At 42.3% G+C, this 24,627-nt stretch overlaps 1 protein-coding gene and 1 long non-coding RNA gene across 4 annotated transcripts in view; one reads left to right on the forward strand and one right to left on the reverse strand.

Moving 5' to 3' along the window:
- Positions 1-24,627, forward strand: part of ADGRD1 (adhesion G protein-coupled receptor D1) — a 137,189-nt gene that overhangs the window by 64,320 nt on the left and 48,242 nt on the right. For all 3 annotated transcript variants that reach the window (XM_042034849.1, XM_042034847.1, XM_042034848.1), the window contains 2 exons: positions 8,861-8,934; positions 10,870-10,993. In XM_042034849.1, coding sequence (XP_041890783.1) covers positions 8,861-8,934; positions 10,870-10,993 — 198 coding nt within the window. The remainder of the gene's footprint in view (positions 1-8,860; positions 8,935-10,869; positions 10,994-24,627) is intronic.
- The window catches only part of LOC121667793, a 211,476-nt gene continuing 199,550 nt past the window's right edge, over positions 12,702-24,627 (reverse strand). Inside the window, exon 4 of the long non-coding RNA XR_006017154.1 lies at positions 12,702-14,437. This is a non-coding gene — a long non-coding RNA (uncharacterized LOC121667793). The remainder of the gene's footprint in view (positions 14,438-24,627) is intronic.

Raw genomic sequence — 24,627 nt, forward strand, 5'->3', positions numbered from 1 at the left:
ATCCCCGCATCCCCGCAGCAGCAGCCCCGCATCCCCGCATCCCCGCAGCAGCAGCCCCGCATCCCCGCAGCAGCAGCAGCCCCGGCCCCGCGCTGCAGCGCTGCTGCCGCCGTGTTCTCTGTCCCCTTCCCGGCTCATGGGGGGTTCTGGCCATGTCACACACCTTGTGCTCCCTGAGTCACAAGGTTACCTGTTCGCAGAAGCCAGCTTTGTCCCTGGAGGTGAAGGGCAGGGGATTGCAGGTTTTATAAAGAGGATAAATGCATTATTCCCAAATATTCCGTGAACAGTTCATTATTCCTGTTGTTATTATGCGAAGTCAGTGAAATTTTAATGTTTCACTGCTCCAGGCTGTCGAAGTCCTTGTGCTCTTCAAAAAGATGGGCTCAGATCTTGTTCAGTCTTTGTGAAGGAAAATTAGGGCATCTTTTTTCTTTTTAAAAAACATGTTTAGAAAAGGTAGTACGTACTGTTTCTTCACTTGGGAGTATATCTTGGGATAACTACTCTGTGCCTGTTGTGTGAAAAATTGTCTAAAAGCTCTCTGAAGCCTTCTCCATTATAAATATGAGTGAATATGGATTGATTCCTCTTAATTACGACTTTTGCTCTTGTAGGAAACAGATGTTTGCTAACTCAGATTTCATTTCTGGCTTGGCAAAGAAGCGTGTACAACTGAAACCAAAAAGGGCCGGTGAGACTTGCCACTGCTGTTGGGTTTTTAAGCTGTGTGCTGCTTTTGAATTCAGCACAACTTCTTGCTGTTGCTGAAGCTTGTTATTTGCAGGTAGCAAACCTCTGTTTTATGGGGTTTCAGTTCCACCTGAGCTTGGTGAGATCTGGTTATCAACAACCCAGGCATGTGTGGTTTGGGATCTGGGTGTCTGTGCTGTGGCAATGGGAGCAAATGCTGTCGGGTCCTGCCAGGGGTGCTGCGGCTCAGGGGCAGTGCTCAGCTCCTGTCCAGCTGCTGCTGAGCTGCCCCAGCTTCTTCTTCCTCATTTAAATCCTCTCTGCCTCAGTAATGTGGGGACTGTGAATCACAACTCCTGAGTGTCTTGAATGGTTCTTGTCTGATGCAAATGTTTCTCTTCTTAAAAAAGAAAAAAAAAAGCCATCAGGAGGAAAAGTCCAGGCACTGTTTTGGAAACTAAGAATTGTGGAAATATTACCTCATAGGAAAAGTATTTTTAAAAGTGATTCTCCTGTGTGCATCCCTTTAAGGGATTCTGTTTTATGCCTGCCTTCTGGTCCCTGTCACAGCTCCTGTCATTACCTCGACAATGTTTCCTGTTACAGACTCTGTTGGGCCTGGAGAGTTGTATGGCAAAGGAAAATATTTCTGCCTTTGTCAAAATACTACAGGTGAATGGGGGGCGGGGGGAGAGGAAGATTTGCTTCTTTCATTGTGGTTCTGTTGGATTAGAGAACGTGTCCTTTTATAAAGAGCTTTTTCTGCATCAGTCAGACCAGTTGTTTTCCTTTGGTAATACTTTCACATGAGTTAAGAAAAGCGGAATAGATTAAGAAAGGGTGCGTAGAATCTGCTTCTTCTTTTAGAAGAGCAACACATTTTTAGTATAATAATGCGGAGTAGCAGGAAAAGGCAAAGAAAAGAAAACAAAAAACCTTAACAAAAGACACCATGGTCTATTTCATTAAGCAGTTTTGGAAAGTTATCATGGATTTGTATCAGCATGATCACAAAATCTATTGCATTATGCTGCTTGTAAGGCGAGTGGGGAAAAGCTGAAATGATATTTCATTCATCTATCAAAAAAAGCCCGTAGGCTTCCAGCAGTGTGTGTGACCAGAATTTTGCAGGGCTGGTGGATGGTTTGCAAAGACAGCTTTATAAGTGGTTGACTTTACTTGCATTAAAACCAGTGTTTTCAAGGAGCCTGGGAGTGCAGAAGCATCGTAAAGCAGCCCAGCCTTGCACCAGGGGGATGAACATCACAACCAGCTGCTTTAGTGGCCAGCCTTGGCAAGAAATATCTCACAAAATTACCTCCCAGATGAACCAGGCTAAACTGAGGTACTTTGGGATTTTTAGCTTTGCTTCATCCGTGCTCCAAGATTACTTTCAGCCTGGCCCATTTAACTCAGATGTCCTAAAAGAGATCAGAGCATAAAAGACAAAAATGAGGTCTTGGTGAGGGGAGAATGGCCCATGGGAGTCGGTGATCTCCACTTCACATGGATCTGCCATTGAAAAAAAACAGATTTCCTTTTTTTGTTTATTTGCCAGTCTGAAAAACTGTTTTTGAGCCCTGACAATCACACTGGGTTTCTTCTTCTATGCAGTGAGATGTTCTGGAGCTCTGAGCTGAGTGGGCATAGGCAAAAGCAAAGGAGCAGCTCTGCAGAGCTTTGCATCCCATTAAACCAGAATAAGGTCTTTTAAGCCATGAGTAACTGCCTCCACATGGGCACCTTGAGTGAAATAACTTGCATTTTTAATTACTTGGTTTAAATTAGATCTCTTTGGAGCCAGACTGTGTTCATTAATTTTGGAGAGGTAATGTGTGGTTGGAGGTTGTGCCCTGAGCCAGCCAAAGGCAATGTGGAGCATCCCAACAAGTTTGATGGTTCTGGCTCTGCATAAACAGTTCTGTCAATGACACGCAGGAAGGAAACTGGTGCTCTCTTGCTCTCCCATTTGGACTGACTTGCTAAAACTTAAAGAGGCAAGCCTGCATCAGTGTCATTGGCTTAACTCTGCCCTCAGTCCATCCTTTGATACAGGCTTAGATGGCTGTGTATATAGAATTTTTTTCTTACATATGGATATAACTGTTTAATTGTAAAGACATATCAAAACTGACTGCTATATTGCTAATTAGGTGAATGAGGCTATTTCTCAAGAGACAATATTAATATTTTCACCTCTTCATTCTTTGGAACTGAGCTGTGCTTTAAGGAATGTGAAGAATGTTTTCACTTAAGCATTAAGTCAGCTTTCCATAGAGATTATCAGTTCAGTTCTGTGTCTGCTGGTGCTTACACAAGGGAAGGCCATCTGCTGAGCTCTGCTCCTCACTGACTGGCATTTAAACTTTTTAAACGTCAAATATTTACTGATGTAACCCAGTTGCTTCCCAAATTGCATTTCAAAGGTCCTTATCCTGCAGTTTCTATTTGTGCACGTCTTCCATTCAAGGTGGCCCCATGCATCTCCAATGAAAATGAACCTGATTCTTCCTGTAGGTCTTTTTTAACCTTTCTGTGCTCTCCTTTATTACCATGATTTACAACAGCATTGTGAGTGTTATTAATCCAGGTTGCAGTCAGAGGGAGTTTGGCATGGGTTTACACTGCAGTGCTGCATCTTAAGTAGTTCTGGCTTTCAAACTGAAAGAGTTTGGCTTTCAACTCCTCATCACTGCCCAGTGTTCACCAATACCCACAAACACCCACCGTGCCCACAGGCACCCAGGCCAAGGAGCAGGGAAAAAAGAAGAAATAAAGTGTTAGATATTTGAGATCTTTGGAACTGAGGAATGTGTGAAAGCATAGCCCATGGTGGATATGTGGTTAGTGAGGCTGAGCAAGGTTCTTTGTGCTCAGAAATCCTTGTTCAGGCCTCAGCATTGACCCACTGACGCTGTGCTAAGTGCCAGAGGGATCTTTGTGAGTGGAACTTCTCTGTTATGGTAGGAGTTCTGTATCTGTAAAATTAAAGGAAAGACACTTGGAGATGTGCATGTGTGTTTAGGGAGTTTATAATTTTAACTCAAGGATTGCAGACAGTTTCTGTAGCCAAAATTGCAGCTTTCCTTGAGCAGTTTGGAAAGAACTGACTTTAGTGCTATTGAGCACCCCAAACCAGAGAGAAGAGCTGTTCCTCTTTTAACACTGTCATGACATTGCACCCAGGCAGTCACAGCCTTTCTAGGTGGTGTGCAGCTCACCTGTGCTGTAGGCAGGTGACTTGAATTGGACCAAAGAAACAAGCTGAGCAAGACAAGCACCAAGGGACAGTTTCTGTAGATCACAGGTGAGCGTGTGCCAGATGCACAGGGCCTGACAGCCCACACTGAGATCTGCAAGTGCACAGATGCTGTCTTGGCAGCTGTTGCATGAAGCCCCTTGTTCAGTGCTGTAAAAAAGATGGGACCCTGTTAAGAGAATGGCATTTTTATTTAAATTGATGTGGACTTGGTAGAAAAGAAATAGCAAGATCTTCTGATGCTCTGTAGATTTGAAAGTATTAAATTTTTTTTGCTATGTGCAATAATGAAAAAAAGAAAGCACCAGGACAATTTCCTCATCCATTCCCTCCTTCTTTTTTCTCTCTCTTGTAGAAATGATATCTAGTAGAGCAGCCAAGATATTTTTCAGTCTGTTGCTCAGGGGTCTTTTCATTACTTTCTTTGTTCTCACACTGCTTGCCCAATACAGCAGCTGTTAAACAGACAACTCTGAGAACTGGGGAAGGATGTTGGTGCAGCATTTGATTAACACTGTTTTTGCAGGAAATTGATATGTCAACTATTTTTAGCCTCGGGCAAAGGAATAGTCAATCCCAATCCATGTGGCAACCTTCTCTAATTTCAGACGACTTTATAACCTCTGATATTTCACTGGTTTTTAGCTTTATGTTGCTGTCTGTCCCAATTTCCCACCCTTTGTGATTTCATGCAATTTTTTTAACTGTATGATTGTCCCATTAGTAAATATATTCAGCAAACTTTCCTGCTGGCCCTGGGAGCTCATAGTGTTGTGTTCATTGCTTCAGAAAGTGTGTGTTGGCACAGCTCTGTTCACAACAGTGAAACAACTAAACGTCTGGCTTTTATCCATAACACACTCTAATTCCCTATTCATAACCTAAATTCCTTTTTGTGCAATTTGCAAATTTTTTTTCATTGCATATGCTAGTTACGTCTTAGGGTGAATCAGTCAAATGGACTCTAAATTAAAATACTTGGCTGATCTAAGCCCAAAATCTGTTGCAGCGCAGTTTTCTCACAGCTTGGAAGAAAACAGCCAATACAGCCACTACAGAAATGGGTGATTATTCTTTCTGTCTATCTTTTTCCAGGTAACCAAGTAGATGAATGTACCCTGAAGTTTTAATCTTCTAGGTAATTAGGAGAAATAGATGGAACAGAAAGTCAATAAACCATGTGTCCCTGAACAGGTCACGCTGACAGTCAGGATGTCACTGTGAGAACAGGAAATCCTTAAATTAGAAGCATCATTTTAGTCTCTAATTTAATCCATAAACCAGAATCAAAATTTGTTTTGAATCACACACACGTAAGAATATGAAGTGAGGCTGTGAGTGGCACAAAAGACACAAACATGCAGAGAAGAGGCTTGTCCGGTGCCTTTTCTTGCCATCTTCAAAATAATCCATGGTATTTTTGGAGGCTGAGTAAGCAAGGCTTCAAAATCTCTGAATTAGACAAAATTCTGTATTTTGCAAACAGAGACAAGTGAATTCCAAATTGAACTTCATGGGGTAAATTGTTAACTGCTTTGGATGAGAGGAAGCCCAACACATTGGGCTTGGAGCTGCTGAGTTTAGGTCAGTGACAGACGACCCAAAGGTTTATCCTTCTTCACACTGCAGAAGGAAGGTGCACACCCTGCACTCTTGGTGGCCACCACTGTGTAGCTAAATATTTGCTTTTTAAATCCAGGGGAGGAGAGGAGAGACAAGCTAATCACATAAAGGTTCACCCCACCCTCTGCTTGGCTTCTCTTCCTTGGCAAGGCTTCCCAGCAGCAGCTGGCTGCCTGTTTTTCTTCTGCAATTGTGTTCATGACATTTCCTGCAAGTAGGTTTTCCTGAAGGTTTCCAGCAGTGCTTTCAGCCCACACCCCCCTTTTTTGGCCTCCTCCCCTACCAAGCATGGCTTGTGCCTGGTTCCCAGCAAGTACCGTGTTCCCATCACACATCCATGCACATCCTGTGCAAATATCCTCTGCATTTCTGGGGTTTGCTTGGCTGACTGATTTGCTGAGAGCAAGCGGTCGCTGTAAGGGATGCTGGACAGCCGCGATGCAAACAGAGGCAGTCAGACAATCACAGAATTATTAAGGCTGGAAAAGACCCTCAAGATCACTGAGTCCAACCCCTCCCTCCTCAAGGTACGGGCTCCATCAGACAGGCACTGACTTTGCCCTGTTTCTGGTGCCAAGAGGTTGCTTTCCTCTTTTAATGTAATTCTTTTTTGGAGAAGCTGCATGTAGCCCTCTCCACGCTGAAGGAATGATATGAAGAATGTAGATTAGGGAGAGCACATGCACAGATCCTGGATTACTCAGTGTGCTGCTACCTTCCCTCTCCTGAAAGCTTCATAAACTGTCCTTCCACAGGCTTTTAATAAACACTCAAGTGACTTAATCTTTTAGTGTAAAAGCCTACTTGTATTTTAAGCTTTCTGTTATCAATGTCATTAAATCAATATCCTCAGTTCTACAAGATGCAAGTCACATATAAGCTGTCACACACAGTTTAACTTAAGAAGTGCAATAGTGAGGTACAATCAGTTCTTTTTTCATAGATTATAGAGTACTTTGAAGTAGAGCTGCTGAAGATCAGAGGGAGTTTATTCCTCTGTAGCCAGTTTCTTATGTGGTGGGGGCTTTCGATTCTAATGACAGTTTTGCTGCAGAACTTCAGTGAAGTCTGAGAAGATGAGTATTTTGTGCAGTTATCATAAATGGCAGTGGAAAGCCTTGTGGAGACTGTATCATGGGTCATAAAACATGGGACAGATTCTTTAAGAGAAATAAGAAGGCAAATCAGGATAGATTCTTTAATCTATCTATTTTTCATTATTGTTATTTACTTACTCTTTCTCCATCTGAGTACACCGCAATTTTGGACAGGTCAGAGCCTGTATGGCCTCACCTAGTGCAGTTCATTTTCTAGTGAGTGACATCTGTGTTTAGAGTTAAGATGGAGAAAAACAATTATTTGTCCCTTGCCAGAAAAGTTTAGTTGAGGGCAAGACATACATCTGGGATTTGTTTGTGTAAAAGATACACAACCGCAGTACCATGTCTTCTTTCAACCTGACCCTGAGGTGCCCTTTCCATTTAGTGTGTTAAGAATCCAGATTTATCTAGAGAAATCTTACAAATCAGAAATGGCAGTTATTGTTTGATCTTCACTGTTATTACAGAAGATCTTTCTCTCTCTCCTTTTCTATTTTTTTTAGCCACTGTTTGTCATAGAAGTGAAATAATTTGTAATACAAGCCAAGTGTAGATTCTTCCACTTGCTCACTTCAGGAAAGCTATTGAGATGATGGACATGACATCACACAGCACAACTGGCAAACAGTGTGGTACATGGCCTTGAGCTGGTGGATGAACTCTGCCAGCAAAGCTCGGAGTTAAGAGTGGCACGAGCAGATTGGGGATTGTTTCAGTGAGATCCTTCCTGAGGATGAGGGGCATGAGCCTGTCCCGTTCTCCCATCCCAGTGTGGCGCACTGTGAGAGCGTGGGGTTCAGTGTTTGCTTTGCTGCCGTCATGGAAAAGGGCTGAGGATGTCCCCAGAGCCAGAGGGGAAGGGTGACAGACAGTCCTTGCTCTCCACAAAGCTCCTGACCTGCAGCATCATCTGTTCCTATGACAAAGGCTTGGGGAAAACAGGGTGAGGCAAGGAACTAGAAATTTGGGCCAGGGATGTGCTCAGGCAGATAAGAAAACCCGATCTATGTTATCCAGAGGTATAAATTAAGAAGAAAATGTCCTTATCTGCAGCATAGCTACTTGGAGTGTGTGGATGCCCTGGGCTGGGCAGAAATGCTTTGTTATCACCGGCCAGGAGGGAACTGTGCTGCCTTGTGCCTGACACTCTGCACTGGGCTTGTGGGAGAGGAGGAGGAAAATTGCATCAGGAACTTCTTGTACTTGGTTGAGTTTCAGCAGGAGGAGGTGGTGGGGTTTTTTACTTCATCCCCTAAAACAAGGAAAGCAAAACTTGATTATCTTTTGTCTTGACAGCAGAACTGTGTTGCAATAATCCCAGACCTGTTAATTCACCAGTGATTTTCTCGTGTTGAAGACTCTTGTAATTAAAAACTTGCCATAAAGTAGGGTCCACATAATGTGGACTTTAGGGATTTATGTATTAGAAAGGGTTGAACAAACGCTGGAAATCCTCTAGTTTGCATACTTTGTCTGTAACAAACTATTACTTCACTCCAATATAATTTGAATAATTTTGTCATCAAGCTCATGTAACAGAGTGGAAAATGGGATCTCAAAGCTTCTTGAGTAAAAGAGATTGAGTTAGTTGCTAAACCTGTTTATGGAAGATAGAAATTATGTCATTAGAATGCTGAGGTGTGCTAAAATAAAATCTTGAATTTTGGCATTGCTCTTTCAGTTTGAATGTATGTTTTAAAATAATTGCTATTGTGGAAAGAAAATGCCTGGGAGTTGGTCATTGTAATGCACATATTTCAGAGTTACTAATCGTAAAACGTGACATTTTTATTACGCAGTGAGAACAAACGATGAACAAAACCCAAAGAAGCCAAATATGTGCTGAAGAATAATGTCCCAATCCTGTAAAAATTAACCCATGTATTTGTGCTTATACACAATAAATGATCCTGGTTTGCTATTCACTTAAACGGGACACAGATTTCTCACTCAAAGTGGTACGAGGTTAATCCCAGTGTGTAAAATTAAGACTGAATACCAGGCTTTGCATGTTTGGAGCTTGTGTTAAAGATATGAAGGCTGAACAATTTTGCTGCCAGTTCTTGTGTGTTCATCTAGAATAAGCCTCTTGAAATTATTGTAGCAATGAGAATTTGAAATAGCTGAATAGTGGAATTTAGTCCTTTTTAAACATTCCTTCAGAGTTTATATTTTTTCCTTGCAGACGCCCAGACAATACAGCCAAGCACTAAATAAAAGTAACAGAGTTCATCTCTACTGTGCATTTCTGGATTATAGGTATGTTGCATAATTTCACATTCTTTAACTCGGTTTAATTAAATTACACTTACTTTGTGATGCTGTGTACCCACATTCTTCTTGCTTCCTTCTGTTCATGGAAATAGTTAAAGAAACAGAACCACTGGCTTACAAAACCCACAATCTGATTGTTTCTTCTTACCATAGATGGGAGACTTGTTATTCACAGACCCTGGCTTAGGTATGGAATTGGGAGCTGAAAACATTTTGTCATCAAAGTTGCAGACTGATACAAGTCGTGCTTATCTTGTTTTATGAGTGTGTCCACCTGGGCAGATGCTTGGATGTTTCAAGGTGGCAAAGCTCCAGCACAGCCATTCTTTTCACTGGATCTCTGCCTGTGTCACAGCATCATGTGAGATCAGAATTACAGAGCTGTGAATTTTGGCTAATGCATGGAATGGATAAATATATTATCCCTGAATGCAAATTAGAATTAAAGAGAAATAAATATCACCAAAAATTTCACTCAGAAAGTAAGAGCTATGGAAAAACAGTAGCTTTTTCTTTTATTTTATTTTTTAGCTCTGAATACATTTAATTTTTTTTTTCTTTTGAAACATGTTGCTCTTACTGAATTAATTGAGAAAGAATACAAATAGTTAATTTTTAATTTTGTGGGGATTAACAGTTTTTGAGCCATAACAGTGTAAGCCTAATTGCTGTAGCAACAGCCTGGGATGCTGTGATCCCTCCTGTACATCATGCACTTGGAAAGGTCACGGTAGTTGATTTATTGAAGTTTTGTTTCAAGTGTGTTGAACTGTCCCAGCTGTTGGCAGTTACTCGTTGTTATGGTTACCCACAAATTACAATAAATTAGAAGCAGATTTTAGTGAAGCAAATTAATATGGTTGCAGCATTGTTCCTGTACTGCTCTCCACTGGGGCTTGGGCCCTGGAGGCTTTGCAAGGATACAAACTTAAATACAAAATCTGTCCTTCCAAATCATCTTCATTTGTGCCAGGATGGTTTTATTCCCTAGTGCATGGTTGTTAATTTGGTTTCTGACCTACAACAGACTCTCTCTGACAACTCAAGGGGGTCCTGAAGGGCAGAAGTACGAGGTAATACCTATCTTTAAAACAGGCACTGAGAAGACTACAGATCACTCAGCCTATCTGCAGGACTCAGAAAAACATCCAAAGCAATCAATAGTTACCGTCAGAGAGTGGGGTGGGTGACCTGTGGTGCCTGAATCCGTGGATCCCCTCAGACAAGAGCCTGAGGCTCCTGTGTCCCCACTCCACTCCAGGGCTGCGAGAGCACAGAGAATTCTGTCTTGCCCTGGCTCCAAGAACAAACAAACTCATGAGGATCCCTGCTCAAAAAACTGCACAAAAAAAGCAACTGCATGAGGATCCTGCACAGCCCTGAGCCCAGACCACACACCCTGCCCAGCCTTACCCACACCTGAGGGTGAAGTGACAAATCTGACAGCGATGGGCCACTGGAATATGTGCTCAATCAGCCTGAATTACTTTGACAGGATGAGTGTGACTGTGGGTAAGGGTAGACAGCACAGAACACACACTGATTTTGGGAGGTTTTGCAAGATTCTTGACTTGTCTAATACTACAGTTCTCAGAATACAGAAATTTGGGTCTGGGTGAAATGCCATAAATGAGATGCAAAATGTAAGGAAAGAGTGTAGTTATTGTTCATTGATTATAAAACTGGGAAGAAGTCTCTAGAGACATTCATGGAGGCGTCTGATCTGTGCCTTGTCCTAGTGAATATTTTCCTTGACTGTTTTCATGATGGAATTGAGAAGACACTAGCAATGTTTGTGGGGTCTCCAGCCTCAGATGGCTTCCAGACCTTTTTATCTCCTTTATGGTACAATGCATGTCAAATTAACCTACAGAAGATGCTTTTTGACAGAGATTATGTTCTGGTTTTTGTGCTTTGCAGCAATGGAACCGGCATTTGGTCTAATGAAGGTTGTGTGCGTGAGAGTGGGGACCTCAACTACTCTGTGTGTCTCTGCAACCACCTCACCAACTTTGCCATTCTGATGCAAGTGGTGCCTCTGAAGGTGAGATTAAGCAAAGGTGTAAATCCGTGTGTTAAAAATGAAGCATAAATACATCAGTTGCACCCTCACATCACCTAAGTGTCTGAAACTGGGCTCATTTATACCCAACTTGGATTTATTTCTTGCTTTCTGGGGTGATATTTTAATACTTCTTGACTATATTTGTTTTTTAAAACTCTTGGGAACTGAAATTAAATATGTCTGTGTTAGGTTGGACTTTACCTTATTCTCACAGTTTTGGCATGGTTTGTTAAAGTTGTAGGCAGGAAAAGCACTAGAGGATATTGTACAGGTGACCTTGACTTTTGCAATTCATTTTCAAGAAGGAGGCAGCTGAGATGTGGCTGTTCAGGGTTTTGGTAACTCGCCTTGTGGGATATGAGCAGCTGAGTTTGAACTCCATGCGAAGCAAGCTCTGCTGCCAGCTGGCCCCTGACCTCATCTCTGCCAGCTTTCCAAGTGCCTCTCTGCTGCTGTTTCTTCCCCGTGTTGCCAAGCAGGGGCTTGTGTAGAAGGAGCATGAGAAAGAGAATTTGGAGTTGAGAGTGAACACCTTATGTAGAGTTTTCTCTCTGCTCAGTCCCTTTGTCCAAAGAGCTGGCAAGCAAACATCTTTTCAAGTGGAGCGTGACTCTTCCCCTGTTCACCCAGGACCTTTGCTTGTTGCTCATACCTGACACGGGGTTCAGATGAAACTCGATGACAATCGTGCTGCTCTCCACAGCAGCAATGTTCTCTTCATGGTACAGAGCAGTGTCTGCTCCTGGCAGGTGAAGGGCTGCTCCTGCTGAAGGACTCCCTCTCCAAATCTCAGCAGCAGGAGAGGTCAGCCCCATCCAGGAGCTTGTCATCAGGCAGACAGCACTGCCACGAGCATGAAAAATGTTTTTACCCCTTTATCCAGGTGGGCTGCTATCAGGGAGGATCCAATGGAGATGGGGGTGAAGCCCTGCTCCAAACAACCCTCAGTCAATAAAGAATGAATGTGTAATATAAATAATTACAAACCATACATTTAAAGAAACATATACAAATTGTCTGTCAAATTTACGCTCTCTGGCACATTCTCAGGTTCCTACAGACATTATCCTTGTAATATAAATTAACAGCTGAAGGAGAGCTTCAGTAGGATTCCCACTGGCACTTTTGTCACTGTGTGCTGCTAGCAAGCGTGGTGTGATGCAGCTGGGAGGGCTTTGCTGGCTCTGTTGGCACGGAGACATACATGACCATGTCTCTGGCTCTGGTTAATTGCTTTGAATGATGGGTTTGCTCTTCTTTCAGGCTGCTTCTTTTGCCAAGAAAGCACCTGTGGCAGGGTGGGCTGCAGGGGCTGGTGAGGGCAGCTGGTTCCTGCAGGTGCAGAGGGCAGCTTGCAGTGTCAGGGAACTCCGGCCTGGCTGTGCCTTCTCCAGGACAGGTTGCTATGAGGAGTTACTGGTTCAGGAACATTTGAGTACAGCTGCTCCCCTGGCAGCCCTGGGTAGAGGCTGTATTGCTGTGGAAGTCAGGGTCACACTTGAGAACAAGATGTTCTCTTATCCAGAGAGCTTAACTCATACCCCAGCCCTTTGTATCAGCCTGACCACTTGAAGGTGGTGGTTGGCTTCCTCAGGTCATCCGGTTTTTATCTATCCATTATTATCTTTATTACCTGTAAAGCACCTAATGACCCCAACGGTTTCCAAGTATAATTTTTCTAGGAACTCTTCGTGCTGATAATAAAATGCAGCTTTGCCGGAAGACCTCCCATCTTGTGAGACAGAAGTGTCTTGGGAGAAATGTGCTACTATTAACCCTGTTTTAAAGAGCAGCATCCAGGGAATTATCCAGGATTAAACAGGGCAGCCACCAACTAAATGCCACTGAAAGATTGGTTGATTCTCCACTGGGGAATAGTTCTGAAAGGACTAGCTTTCAACAAAAGAGATTTAGGATTGGGATGATTAATTGGATGCTGCAATAAGTTTCAGTGTTATGCAATATCAGTAATTAGAGATCAAAGGTATTTCATATAGAATTCTTTGGAATCAAGTTTTCCTTAAGAGGTCTGGAATGCATAACCAGGAAAGGCTGGATGTGAATGGACCTTCCAGTTCCTCACAGTCCTTTAACGGTTCTAGTTTTTATATTTTCTGTCTCCTTAAATTTTTAGTCTGATGCATTTACATCCACCACACTTTGTGCAAAATGCTTTACATAGCTCTGTTTTCCCCTTCATGATAAAAGGAAAATCTCATTCTAAATCTTTGTCCAAGACCTACCCTTTAAACTGATCATTTAGGATTATCTTGTGGTACTAATTTTTTTAACTAGTGAAAAGAATTGTTATCTTTATTGTGTAATTGGCGTGAAGATAAGAGTCAGGCAAAGATGGACTTCCTGGCCTTTGAGCTGTACAAGCAGGCTGTGCTCAGTTACAAATTCCTAAAACATTTGCTAAGCAAAGCCTGCTGAATCAACATGACAACTGGAAACTTCTCTCAGGTGTCCTTGGAACCCTCTTAAGTAAATGTTAAAATGCTGTGGATTTTAAGCACATATTTGTGTTTGTTCACCATGTTCAGAAATTCATGAGCCAAGGTTCAACGGGCCCCTTTAAATCACCCCTTGGAACACCAGGTCGTCAATGCTCTAACAAATTGTTGCAATGATGTTATATCCGATCTTGAACTTTCATGTATTTTAATCTTCTTTTCATAGATGAAGTGCACAGATAATATGAGACAAGTCAAAGAGGTTGGGAGTGTGCAATTGCCCACATTGGAACAGTTCTGTGTACAGAGCTATAATACATCTGTGGCCATTGAAATGGATCAAATTTTTTTGTATGATCACTGTTTTTGACAGAATGTTTATTTTTCTCTAGATTCTGGAAAAAAAATTAGATTCTTATGCAAAGGGCTCTGCTTTTCATAAAAAATGGAAACAAGTTATTGGAAATGAACTGCTTGAAAACGGTAGAATTTTTCATCAAACACTGTATTTTGGTACCAAAAAAAGGGAATTAATTTTTCATGGGAATTCTCTGGGTGTTTTATACCTCTCCTGTGGAAAGTATAATTTCCCTTTCTCCCCATAGTACTGATAAATGCAGCTCTCAGGGGAGCACCAAGAGGCAGAGGCCCTCTCCAAGGGCACCTTAACAGCCTTTCATGCAGCAGTCAGAGAAACAGTAAAACCATAAAACCAGTGTGCATAGTTCTGCCACCCCTTGCAGAAAGGCAGGCAGATGCACAGAAAACAATTAAAAGTATGAAAAAAAAAGGGGGATGCTGACAGTGATAAAGAGTTTCAATACAGAGCAGTACATATGCAGCAGCTTCAGGCCTGGGAGAACATCCCCAGGGAGAACCCTTGTGTGGAAATCCGTGAACTCCTGAGACCAGCTTAGGGTGATGAGTGTTCTGACTCTCTCAGCTCCTCTTCACATCGATTTTCTTTCTGCTCAAAAAAAAAAAAAAAAAAAAAAAAAGGAAAAAAAAGGCATAAGCTTTCCATTAATGTGACTTTGCAGTTATTTAGAGTTTTCTGTTCCCAGACAGAGACCATGGAATCCTCACAGAGTTCAGGCAAAGCCGAGGTGTCCCTAAGCAACAAACACTGAAAATAAATGACTTTCCTCAGAAGTACCCACCCTGCCACCTGGATGGGTGTGGTGGGCATTTCTAATGACCAGAGATCTTAGCTTGAATGATAACTCTTTGTCAGGGATGGTGACTTTTTTCCGGAGCTATGCTAAATTCCAACAAGAATCTTCTTGCTTAACTCCTTCTCTTTGTTCCTTCACATGGTTAAGTCTGGCTTTTTCCACCTACAGCAACCATCCAGACCCTGGCAGCTCCTGTGAACCTGCCCCAGTGCCTCCCTTCCTGCTGGCACTGCTCCAGCTCCCTTTCCCACCTTCACAACATCCAGCAGATCTCTCTCTCCATGCACACATTTTGTGCATTTCTTGTGTACATAAATGCCCTGCTATATTCTCAATATTCTTTATCACTGCAGAACTGTTACCCATTTATGCACCTGCCTTGGGGAGGCATTACAGTGTCTCACGTGGATTTCATTTTGTTTCAGTGAGACATTCACAGGAACAAACCTGTAGGATCTCTTGCATCTGTTGGTGCTTTCTCTTGAATACTTGAAATACTGAGATGAGGGATGCTGATGAAATGTTAGACATTTATGGCACACACTGTCAGGTGGGTCTAATTTCTAGGGAGCATAGAAATGCAAGAAAGTTCTTGGGAACAAGCTGTGAGTTCTTCATTTTTCTTCTTGATCTTTACTCAAAACAGGTTAGATTAATTCAGTCACTGTTCTACTGTATGCCAGCTGGAAGAAATCTCCTAAGGCTGAAATCTGCTGAGATGAAAAATCATTTTTATTCCAATATTCAGAGAAAGAAATTGAAAGAGACCAGTCACAAAGAAAAATTTTAAATTCTGGATTATTAACTTAAATGTGACAAAATGAAGCTTCGCTCTGATATCTGTGAGCTCTACACCAGGATGGGAAGAACTTTGAATGCTGTGAATTAGTTAAAACTGAGCTTGGATTACAAAGGTAGTTGAACACCACTCCAGATTTTACATTCGTTTCAGCAGGAGATTTAAGGCACTGAAGCCACAGTGATCGTGAAAGAAGGACACCGGCAATGCTGCTGATGAGCTCAGTTTAGTGCCTTCAGAGGTGCAGGGGATCAGCAATTGCAGCAAGTTTACTTCAGGAATGAAATAAACATCTTGGAAAACCTTACAGCCATGTGGTGCTCAGATGTCAGCCTGGCACTGACCTGTTACCCTGCTGATGAATTGGCCCACATGGGATGCAGAAATTATTTGTGTTTTATCACTCTGCTGTTATGTCTGTATCACGCCTGGCCCAGATTCTTGCTTGCTGAGATTCGTTTTTCTTGTTGGTTTTCACTTGAGACATTATAACATTTATTTTGAATTTTGGAGATTAGTGGTCATTAGCTGGTTTAAACAAATAAATAAGTTGATTGAAGGTAAAATGGCACTGAAGAGGAGCAGAATGTCCCTGAAGGAACATGTTCAACTGTTGATTGCCTTGGAGGAGTTGCATGGGTGTAATCAAGGTCAGCAGGCAATCAGAACTTGGAGACTCAGCTGGGAACTATTTTGACAACTCTGATCAAGTCAGTGAGACTGAGAATTGTTCAGTCTCATCTTCCCAGCAAAGCCTGGCAGTGAGACACTCTGAGTAGTTGTGCAGATATTAAACGATTGCTCTGATGAAGCTTCTTCTTCTGATGGGGAGCCTGAGGCAGGGTAAAGAGGCTCCCCACAGCAAATCCTTGCTGAAGCTGCACTCTTGGAATTCCTGTCTTTCTCTTTTCCTGATCCACAGACCAGTGTTCCAGGTTTTCCTTCATCCAGTGCAGCCAGAACAAGTCTGTATTGCCCTGCAGCCCTGCAGATAGGGAGACACTGGGGCACCAATATAGCTGGGGTAGGAAAAAGGAAGAATCCATTTATTTTAATGTGTTTATGTTTGCTTCTTCTGGAGAAAGCCCAGGTAGCAGAGACCCAGAGCGATGTGCTGCCTGTGGGGCTTGTAGCACTGTGGTACAGCAGTTTCCTGCTGGGTGGGAACCTGGGTGGGAACAGCAGAGGATGGGAGATGAGATCCCCTCCACTGGCACAGAGCCTGGGGAGAACTCAGCTGGCTTCTCTGGCTGCTGGGGAGGTCCTGTTCTGGGGCAGCAGGGACAGGTGACCCTGTCAGGAGAGGCATGAGCAGCACCCCTGTGGCACACGTGGACACAGGGATGGCTCAGCTTCCTAGACAGCAGGAACCCAACCCAGTGTGGAGTAAGCTGCGGTTCAAAAGCACTTCAAAGAAAATTCAGATGCTATTATTTCATTTTGGGCAGCTTTACTTCCCCCCATCAGTCAGTGGGGCCCCCTACTCCTGCCAAGAAACATGCCAGCCATCTGGCAGATTTTATTTTTATAGTGATCCAACAACTACAAAGCGTGCCAGGCTATTTGTACCATCTGCCACGTAAATGTCATTTCAGCAAAAGGATGGTGGACACCTGGGGACCCACGGCTCAAAGATCCTTTTAAAGAGGAATCATTTTCTCCCACAGAAAAATAGAGGTTGAAGTTTGGGTCCTCCTCCCCCAAGAGACCAATGAAGGACACAACTGAAATATTTACGACTCCCATTCTCTTAAATTGTTCTTTTTTCCTGTTTTTCCTCTTGCTGGCTTTTCCAACTGTGAGAGTACAAAAATTACTCGTGTAAAGTTCACATGTGGATGGACATTTCCAGCTAAGCAACAGTGTTATACAATCTGTGGCAGAAATTGTTTGGGGTTTTGAACACATTTTCTGCATTTCTTAAGCTAGAAATGACTTTGGTTTTTATCCCATTTGTAGCTCCTGTTCACAAATCAGAAGAGGCCATCAATCAACATAGTTCAAGCCACTCACCAATGAGCTTGAAAGCAGACAAGTGTTTATACAGGGAAAAATATTTAGAACCATCTGATCTTGATGATGGAGCTGTAGGAACATCCCATAGCATTTTTAGGGAGCCCAGCATTTTGAAAAGGTTTGGGTATTTTTCTGTGAGCTTCTAGTTACAAAAAGCAAGTCTTTCCAAATTTCTTCTTTAGGGCAATATATGTGCTTTTATTTTATTTTTCACCATTATAGCTGAGTTTGACAGCAAGTTTTGATAATGTATGGCTGACTGAGAAAAAAATGCATCAGTTCGTGTTTATAAAGGCTGTTTTGAAAAAGCCCTAGTATTGCAAAATGCTTTAAAAATATGGGGGACAGGTGTGTAATTTATCAGTTTGTAGCATTGTTTCCTAAATCTAATATTGCAGTTATTAATCAAACACTGCACTTCGGGTACAATAAAATAGCAGTCTGAAATCATAAGCTTTTTTCTTAAAATTTTCAGCCAGCTACATACTCTAATAGGACAATGAAATGGAAATAATGTGGCACTCTCCGATTTCTGCTGTTTTGTAATTTTAATATAATTACTTTTCTCAGCATGCTTTTCGTTGCTGGGAACATAAAAAGAATGATGCCTTAGTCCAGTAATTTTTCTTTTGTGCTGCATATTTAAAAATTGGGTAGGCATTGCGGTTTTTTGGGTCCTTGTTTATTGCCATTGATGGTCTCTTTAACTGAGAAGATCTCTACAGACAGTTCAGACAGCCCTCAGCCCTCAGATGAACAAAGATAAATCAGCCTGTGTTTATTCTAGCATTGCTCTGTAAACTTTCTCTGCTCGTTCTCACTCTCTCCACTTCCCCCTCCATTTTATTGCAGGGGTTACTGTCCCTGTGGAGGAGCACATCTCCCTGATGTGTTCGCAGTGGGATTGTGCCTCGTATTTCTTTTGTCCTTACTACACCCGTGCTCATCTTTCCTGAAAATTGAGCACTAGTCTCAACTTTTAACTCAGAGCCATTGTTCATTTTTTTGCTATTCCACTTCTATGCCAGTACAGCTCTGTTGGTTTTGATGAGAGGAAATAGGAGACTTTCTGGTTGTCCTTAATCCCACAGAATTACATGGAAAAAGTTGGACTAGTGCTGCAGGATACTAAAACCCTCAAATTCCTTGGAGAATTGTTTGGCAGTTACTGGATTTCGCTCAGCGGAGGAGAACAAAAAATGACTTTTTATTTTGGAAAAGCAGAAATATTTAAGAGTGCTATAATTGTCAAAAGAACGCTTTTGTTTGAGGAACATGATAGAGCACTCTGTTTTAATCAGAATACTTAACAAAATAACAGAGACTTCCTTTCCATGGTGGAAATGAAAGCACTGAACCACTTGGCAGCCAGTTCTTCTTGCTGACTAAAGGATTTCCCCATGCAGTACAAAAATGTTATAAATAGGGCACCTTTATCCATCATTTTTCTCTTTAAATGTAGCCATTCTGTACTTTGAGCCTGGGCTGTCTCCTGCAGTGGCCTTTCTGTGCTCTTTCTCCCCAAAGGGTGGTGTAGGAGAGGCTTGGGAGTACCCTGGGCTGTGGCACAAGCCTCACTTAGTCCCAGCCCTGAATCCAAGTGGGCCTTTTGGAATCAAAGCCCAAGCCTGGGAAAATGGAGCTGGACACACTAATTTTTATTGAATTTTGCTGGGAGCTGGGTATTTAATTATTCTCAACTGCTCTGAAAAATCTCAGAGTCTGGCAAGCGACCTGCATTTCTCTGTTTCTCAGAGCCTGCTGGACCCCTGGTGGGTTTGATCATTCCTGGAGTGCTCTCCGATGGACTTAATTTTGGCTGTTAATTGGAGAACAGGATGAGCCTGCTCAGGCTGGAACAGAAGGTAGAGAACAGATGTACCAGTCTGAGGTGTACGGGCAAAAGCAGCTCCTTGAGTTTCACAGGGGATAATCTGCTGTAAATACAGCATTTAACATTTCCCGAGACACTGCAAGTCTTACACTTGAAATGAAGGCAGAAAAAACCCACTGCTCTGTGTTGCACTAACTGATTTAAGAAGAACTTGAAAATATTGGCTTTTCTGGTTCCCAAACTTTATTATAATCTGATCCCACTTCACAACTTGAGTCCTTCCTCCCTGCCATGCTTCCTTCAAGCTTCATTTGAACTAAGAACTTGCTGTGTGAGATTTGTAATGAGCAGAATCCCTACTGTTTGATGACGTGTTGCCCAGAACTACTTTGAAAAATTATTTGGGCATTTAAAAGTACTAATTAATGTCTTGGCAGACATATTTGGAAAATTCTGTATTTTTCGTGTCATGGTGAAAAGTTTTAAATAAGCAACACCAGGCTGGGCTGGCTGGAGGAAAATGTGCCTTTAATCCTGAAAAGCCCCCCCTGCAGCACTTTATTGCAGATTGCTAGGAGCTGTGAAGTTAATAGAGAATGGGAATTCAAACCAGTTCTGCTGGAAATGGCTGATAAAGATGATTGCATTGTGAAGCGTGACTCTAAGAGACCCTTTTTTCTTTAAATTCACAGTATCTGATACATTGTGGCTTGAGAAAAGGAGTTGGTGCATCAAATTAGACTTTTCTGTGAGTGGTGATTGTACAGTGCCACTTAAGCATGGCCCCACCAAAATCATTCCTATGGTCTCAGGGAGTAGATTGAGCCTCCTGAACTCATCACAGAGGTTAATTAAAAAAAAAAGAGGAATGTTATGTACCTAACAAAGTGCTTGGCAAGCTGAAGGAAAACAGAGATTTGTATTGTTATTATAATTTATATATAAATAAAGGCCTCTCTGGACTGAAATTGAATTTCAGCAGCCTTTCTGGACACTAGCTTCATCAGCCAAGGCCAGCGTTTTAACGTCTCTGGGACACTCAGGCTGCCAAAGTTAATTATTCATCCTTTTCTTAATTGGATTCAGATTACGTTTTAAAGGTGCAGCTTCGATAGATTTGGCTGAGCCTTAATTGCTCACCCCTCCCTCTCCCCAAGAAGTGTCTCAAAGAGGATGTTCAGCCTTTGCAGAGGGCAATTTGAGGTGGATTTCAGTGCTGGGCAGCCCTGGGCAGATCTGTCAGATCAATAAACAGGGGGAAAACCATCTGTCACTGCAGGAACTCCATGGTGGGAAGGTTTCTCTGAGATGGAAAGCTGACCAAAGGGGACACTGAAATCTATCTCACTCTTATGTTTGGACTTAGGGCAAAATGCAATTGTCGTGGCATTTCCAGCAGAGAACAAATAACTTTGGTTTCATGAATTGTATCCTCTATATAAGCACATGAATAATATCATATTCCAGGTTCTACCAGTGAGTAAGACTGAAATACAAGTGAGAGGTCTGATATCACCCTCAGACTGCAGGACTCATTTTTTAAGGCTGTAAAATCTTTTTTGGTTCAAGATGTTGCCTTTCTCTGGCAGATGAATTGTTTTTCAGAAAGGAGATTTCAAAAGTATTTTAGACAGAGAAATTACTGCTTTTGGTGTCTAAATGGTGAAGTTGTAATTTGGTTTAGGGACAAACCCTTTCAGGATCAGCTATGACAAACCTTGGTTTAAGTATTTGCTCTCAGCCCTGTGTCTCTTGTGTGACCTCTAAAGGCAGAAATAAAGGGATGTTTCATGGTATGTGAAGAAGAAAATTCTAGGTTAGAACTTTCCCAAAAAGTCCCTTCCTTTGGAGAAAGCCAAAAGTGCACTCTTTGCCCAGCAAAAAAGGTGCAGTCAACAGCCTGAGAGGAGAATAATTTCAAAAAGGGGCAGGAGGGCAAATGTCCCATGGGAGAAGGGAGCACTGAACAGAGAGCCCTGTGTGGCCCAGGCAGGTGCTCTGAGCTGCCCAGTGGCTGCTGTGCTCCTGCATGTGGTCACTCATTAACTTCCCAATAATAAGGAGGTTTTCTCTTCTACATACAAACAATTTTTCTTGTAGAGCCTATTGAATAAGTCTTTCAGCCTGAACTGACCTTTCCCAGCTACTCCAGAGATGAAAAGTGCCATCCCATTATAATAATATACTTTCATCCTCCGTGCAGTTATTTTTAAACAGAGAGGTTAGATATCACTCTTTCATGTTTCTTTTTTTTTTTTTTTTTTTTTTTTCCTATGAACAACATTATAAATGAAAAATACATATTTGGAGTCTGAACTGGTCTCTTTCCAGGATCATTTCTCAGGCCATCTGCTTGCCTGTGAGCTTCCAAAATAAAAGTGTAGAGCAATGTAGTAACTTCTTTTATGAGGGAGAACCAGGGCAGGACGACGGGCTGTAGTGCCACAGAGGGGTGGGACTACTGAAACCACCCGTTCTTTGTCCAGGCTTTTAGCAGCGCTCAAGATGAAGGGTGTTACAGCCTAAGCTAAAACGTGGGGGTTTTATATGAGGCAGGAATTTTTGATTTTACTTTGTCAAAGCTGAAACTGAGAAACATCTGTCTCTCCGTGTTGGTGATTGCTCACGCTCATGGCTGCATGAGCTCGTTTCCTGGCTTTTCAGCTTGCTGCAGGGTAAAAGAATGACCATGTAAATCCAAGGAAGCAAAACATTTTAGAAGAAAAGAATAATTTAATGTGGATTGGGACAAGTGTGAGAATCAGGCTCATGGGACTATTTCACAGATTGCTCAATGTTTCATTCGGTACTTTTTAATGCTATTTTCTTTAATAATAGCATTACAGCTTGATTAGAGCTTTTGTGCTGACTACATGAACATCCCAAATTACTATTTTATATTCCACATCATGCAGGAAGTCTGTAAACTTTCAAAAAGACAAGCTGAGGTAAGGTGAAACCAGCCCTTATCAGAGCATTGGAATTTATTGAAATTGTTTCTTAATTAGTGAGGCCCAGTGCTTTGACAACCCAGGTGCTTCCAACAAATTGCTCCTTGTTATCCCTCAAAATGAGAACACACCGCACCCAGATGTACTGTGACAGATGGGGTGCGAGAGGTTTAAGTATAGGTTCTTTTCTCTCCTTCTCCATAGCCCTAACGTGCGGCTGCACACCCTGGGAATCATTCCAAGCCTTCTTTTCGTGCTGTGTTCTTTCTCCTGCAATTCCCATCACCCATAGGAAGGAGCTGGTTTCACCCTCTCCTGCACCCTCCAGCCCAACTGCTCCCTTTGAGAACAGCTACTGCAGGCTCCACTGAGTCCTTAATTACAATTTTAAGACGGTTCAGAGCTGCCCACAGACTTTGCCCCTCACTCAAGGCAAGATGAGAAGGTGAACTGCAGTGGTGCTGCTTTTGAAATAGCTGTTACCACACTGATGTGAGTATTGATTTAGGAGCATCATTCTTAAAGCATCATCAGATTTTGGTTGTGTTCACCAGAGCAAGAGCAATTTCCATCTCACAGATGCAGGGACCTGTGTAGGTTATTTCAGGTTTCAGTGAATCTTCCACATTTTGTTGTTAAGAAATTTTTTTCCCTTTTTCATTTTTAAGTAATAGAGGCTCCACTTGTGAGAGCTTGACTCACGTCTTGCCCTGCAGGGGTTTGTGGAGAAAGACTGAATTAAAACCCAGAGAGAGACTTTCCTAGAAGCACGACATCAAAGAAATTAGAGAGAAAAAAAGTATTTGTGTGATCACCATCTTCTTTTGGATTACTATGGGAAAAAAAACAAGGAGTTTGATTTTTAGAGGGATGGAGCACCTTTCCCACAAGGAAAGAACTGGATTTGTTCAGCCTGGAAAAGAGAAGACTTCAGGGTCACCTAATTGTGGCCTTCCAGTGCCTGAAGGGAGCCTACAAGGTGGAGAGAAACTGTTTACAAGAGCTTGTAGTGACAGGACAAGGGGGAACGGCTTCAAGCTGAAAGAGGGGAGCTTTAGATGAGACACTGGGAAGGAATTGCTCCCTGGGAGGGTGGGCAGGCCCTGGCACAGGGTGCCCAGAGCAGCTGTGGCTGCCCCTGGATCCCTGGCAGTGTCCAAGGCCAGGCTGGACACTGGGGCTTGGAGCAGCCTGGGACAGTGGGAGGTGTCCCTGCCACGGCCGGGCTGGCACTGAGTGATTAAGGTCCCTTCCCACCCAGGCCATTCTGTGATTCTGTGATTTTTGCCCATTTCCCCTGGTTTGGTCCTTGCTATTTCCTGTATTTGTATGTGACAGTAAGACACCACCACCCCTTTGAGAGCTCTGCCAAGGCAAACCCCTTGATAGACCACTGTAAATCTAAATTTTCACTGAGCAGGGAAACTCTCTAGGGAACATTTTCTGGCTGAAGGACTCTGGGAGTGAAAGGAGTGAAAGAAAGCCTTGAACTGCTTCGAAATACTGATTTTAGAGAGACTTTAAATCTGAAAAGCTTCCTCTGCTCCCCTCCTCCTGTAGAACTGTGAGTCACCTGTAGCCAGAGAAAAGGATGTCTGTTGGAGAAATCAGGAAATAAGGTTCAGGCATTTGGGACATGAATGTACCTGATGAGGAAATCACTTCTAAACTGTTCCATTTACCGCACAGATTATTCCTATTTCAGGAATATCCTGTGAAGAATGCCTGTGCTTGGCTTCTTTGGGGGATGAGGGATGATAGGATCTCTTTTGTAGGAATTATCTGGAGCTTTTAAGCTGTTCCAGTACACAGAACTCTTTTGTTTCTGTAATTGATGCTGTCCAGTCAGGGAAAAGAAATGTGTCTTTGACTGAAAAAGAAAAAATACTCAAGAGCTGCATCATATTTCCTAGGAACTGTAACACCATAGCAACAGTTGTCTTTCAGTGCTGCTGCATCCCTTAATGGCTCTCGGACTGCTGAACAAGTCACAAGTTCTGCTGTAAAACTCCCCATACGTGAGCTGGTACAGTTGGCAGATAATTACGATAAAAATCTACACACACACCACATCTTTTTGCCTATATTTATGTTTTCTCATAACCACAGGGCACATTATTTCTCTCCTTCAAAAGGAATTTTAGTGGGGAGTTTATTGGTGGAACTGCTTCAGTTTGATAATCTCTAATGAAATACTTTATTTGGGTGGGAAATTTTATTGTGTGTGTGTAAAATAATAGAAAATCCCAAACATATGAGAAAGGATTCGTTTTTATTAGATAAAGTTGCTGTAAAAAAATTTGGAAAAGATATTGTTCCTTTTAGTATTTTTTTATAATAAATAAATATTTTGAATGAGTTTTCAGCTTGGAATTTAATTAA

This window comes from Corvus kubaryi, unplaced genomic scaffold (assembly GCF_017639235.1).
Source record: "Corvus kubaryi isolate FWS band 111438036 unplaced genomic scaffold, C.kubaryi_AGA036_p1.0 37382, whole genome shotgun sequence".
Lineage (NCBI taxonomy): Eukaryota > Metazoa > Chordata > Aves > Passeriformes > Corvidae > Corvus > Corvus kubaryi.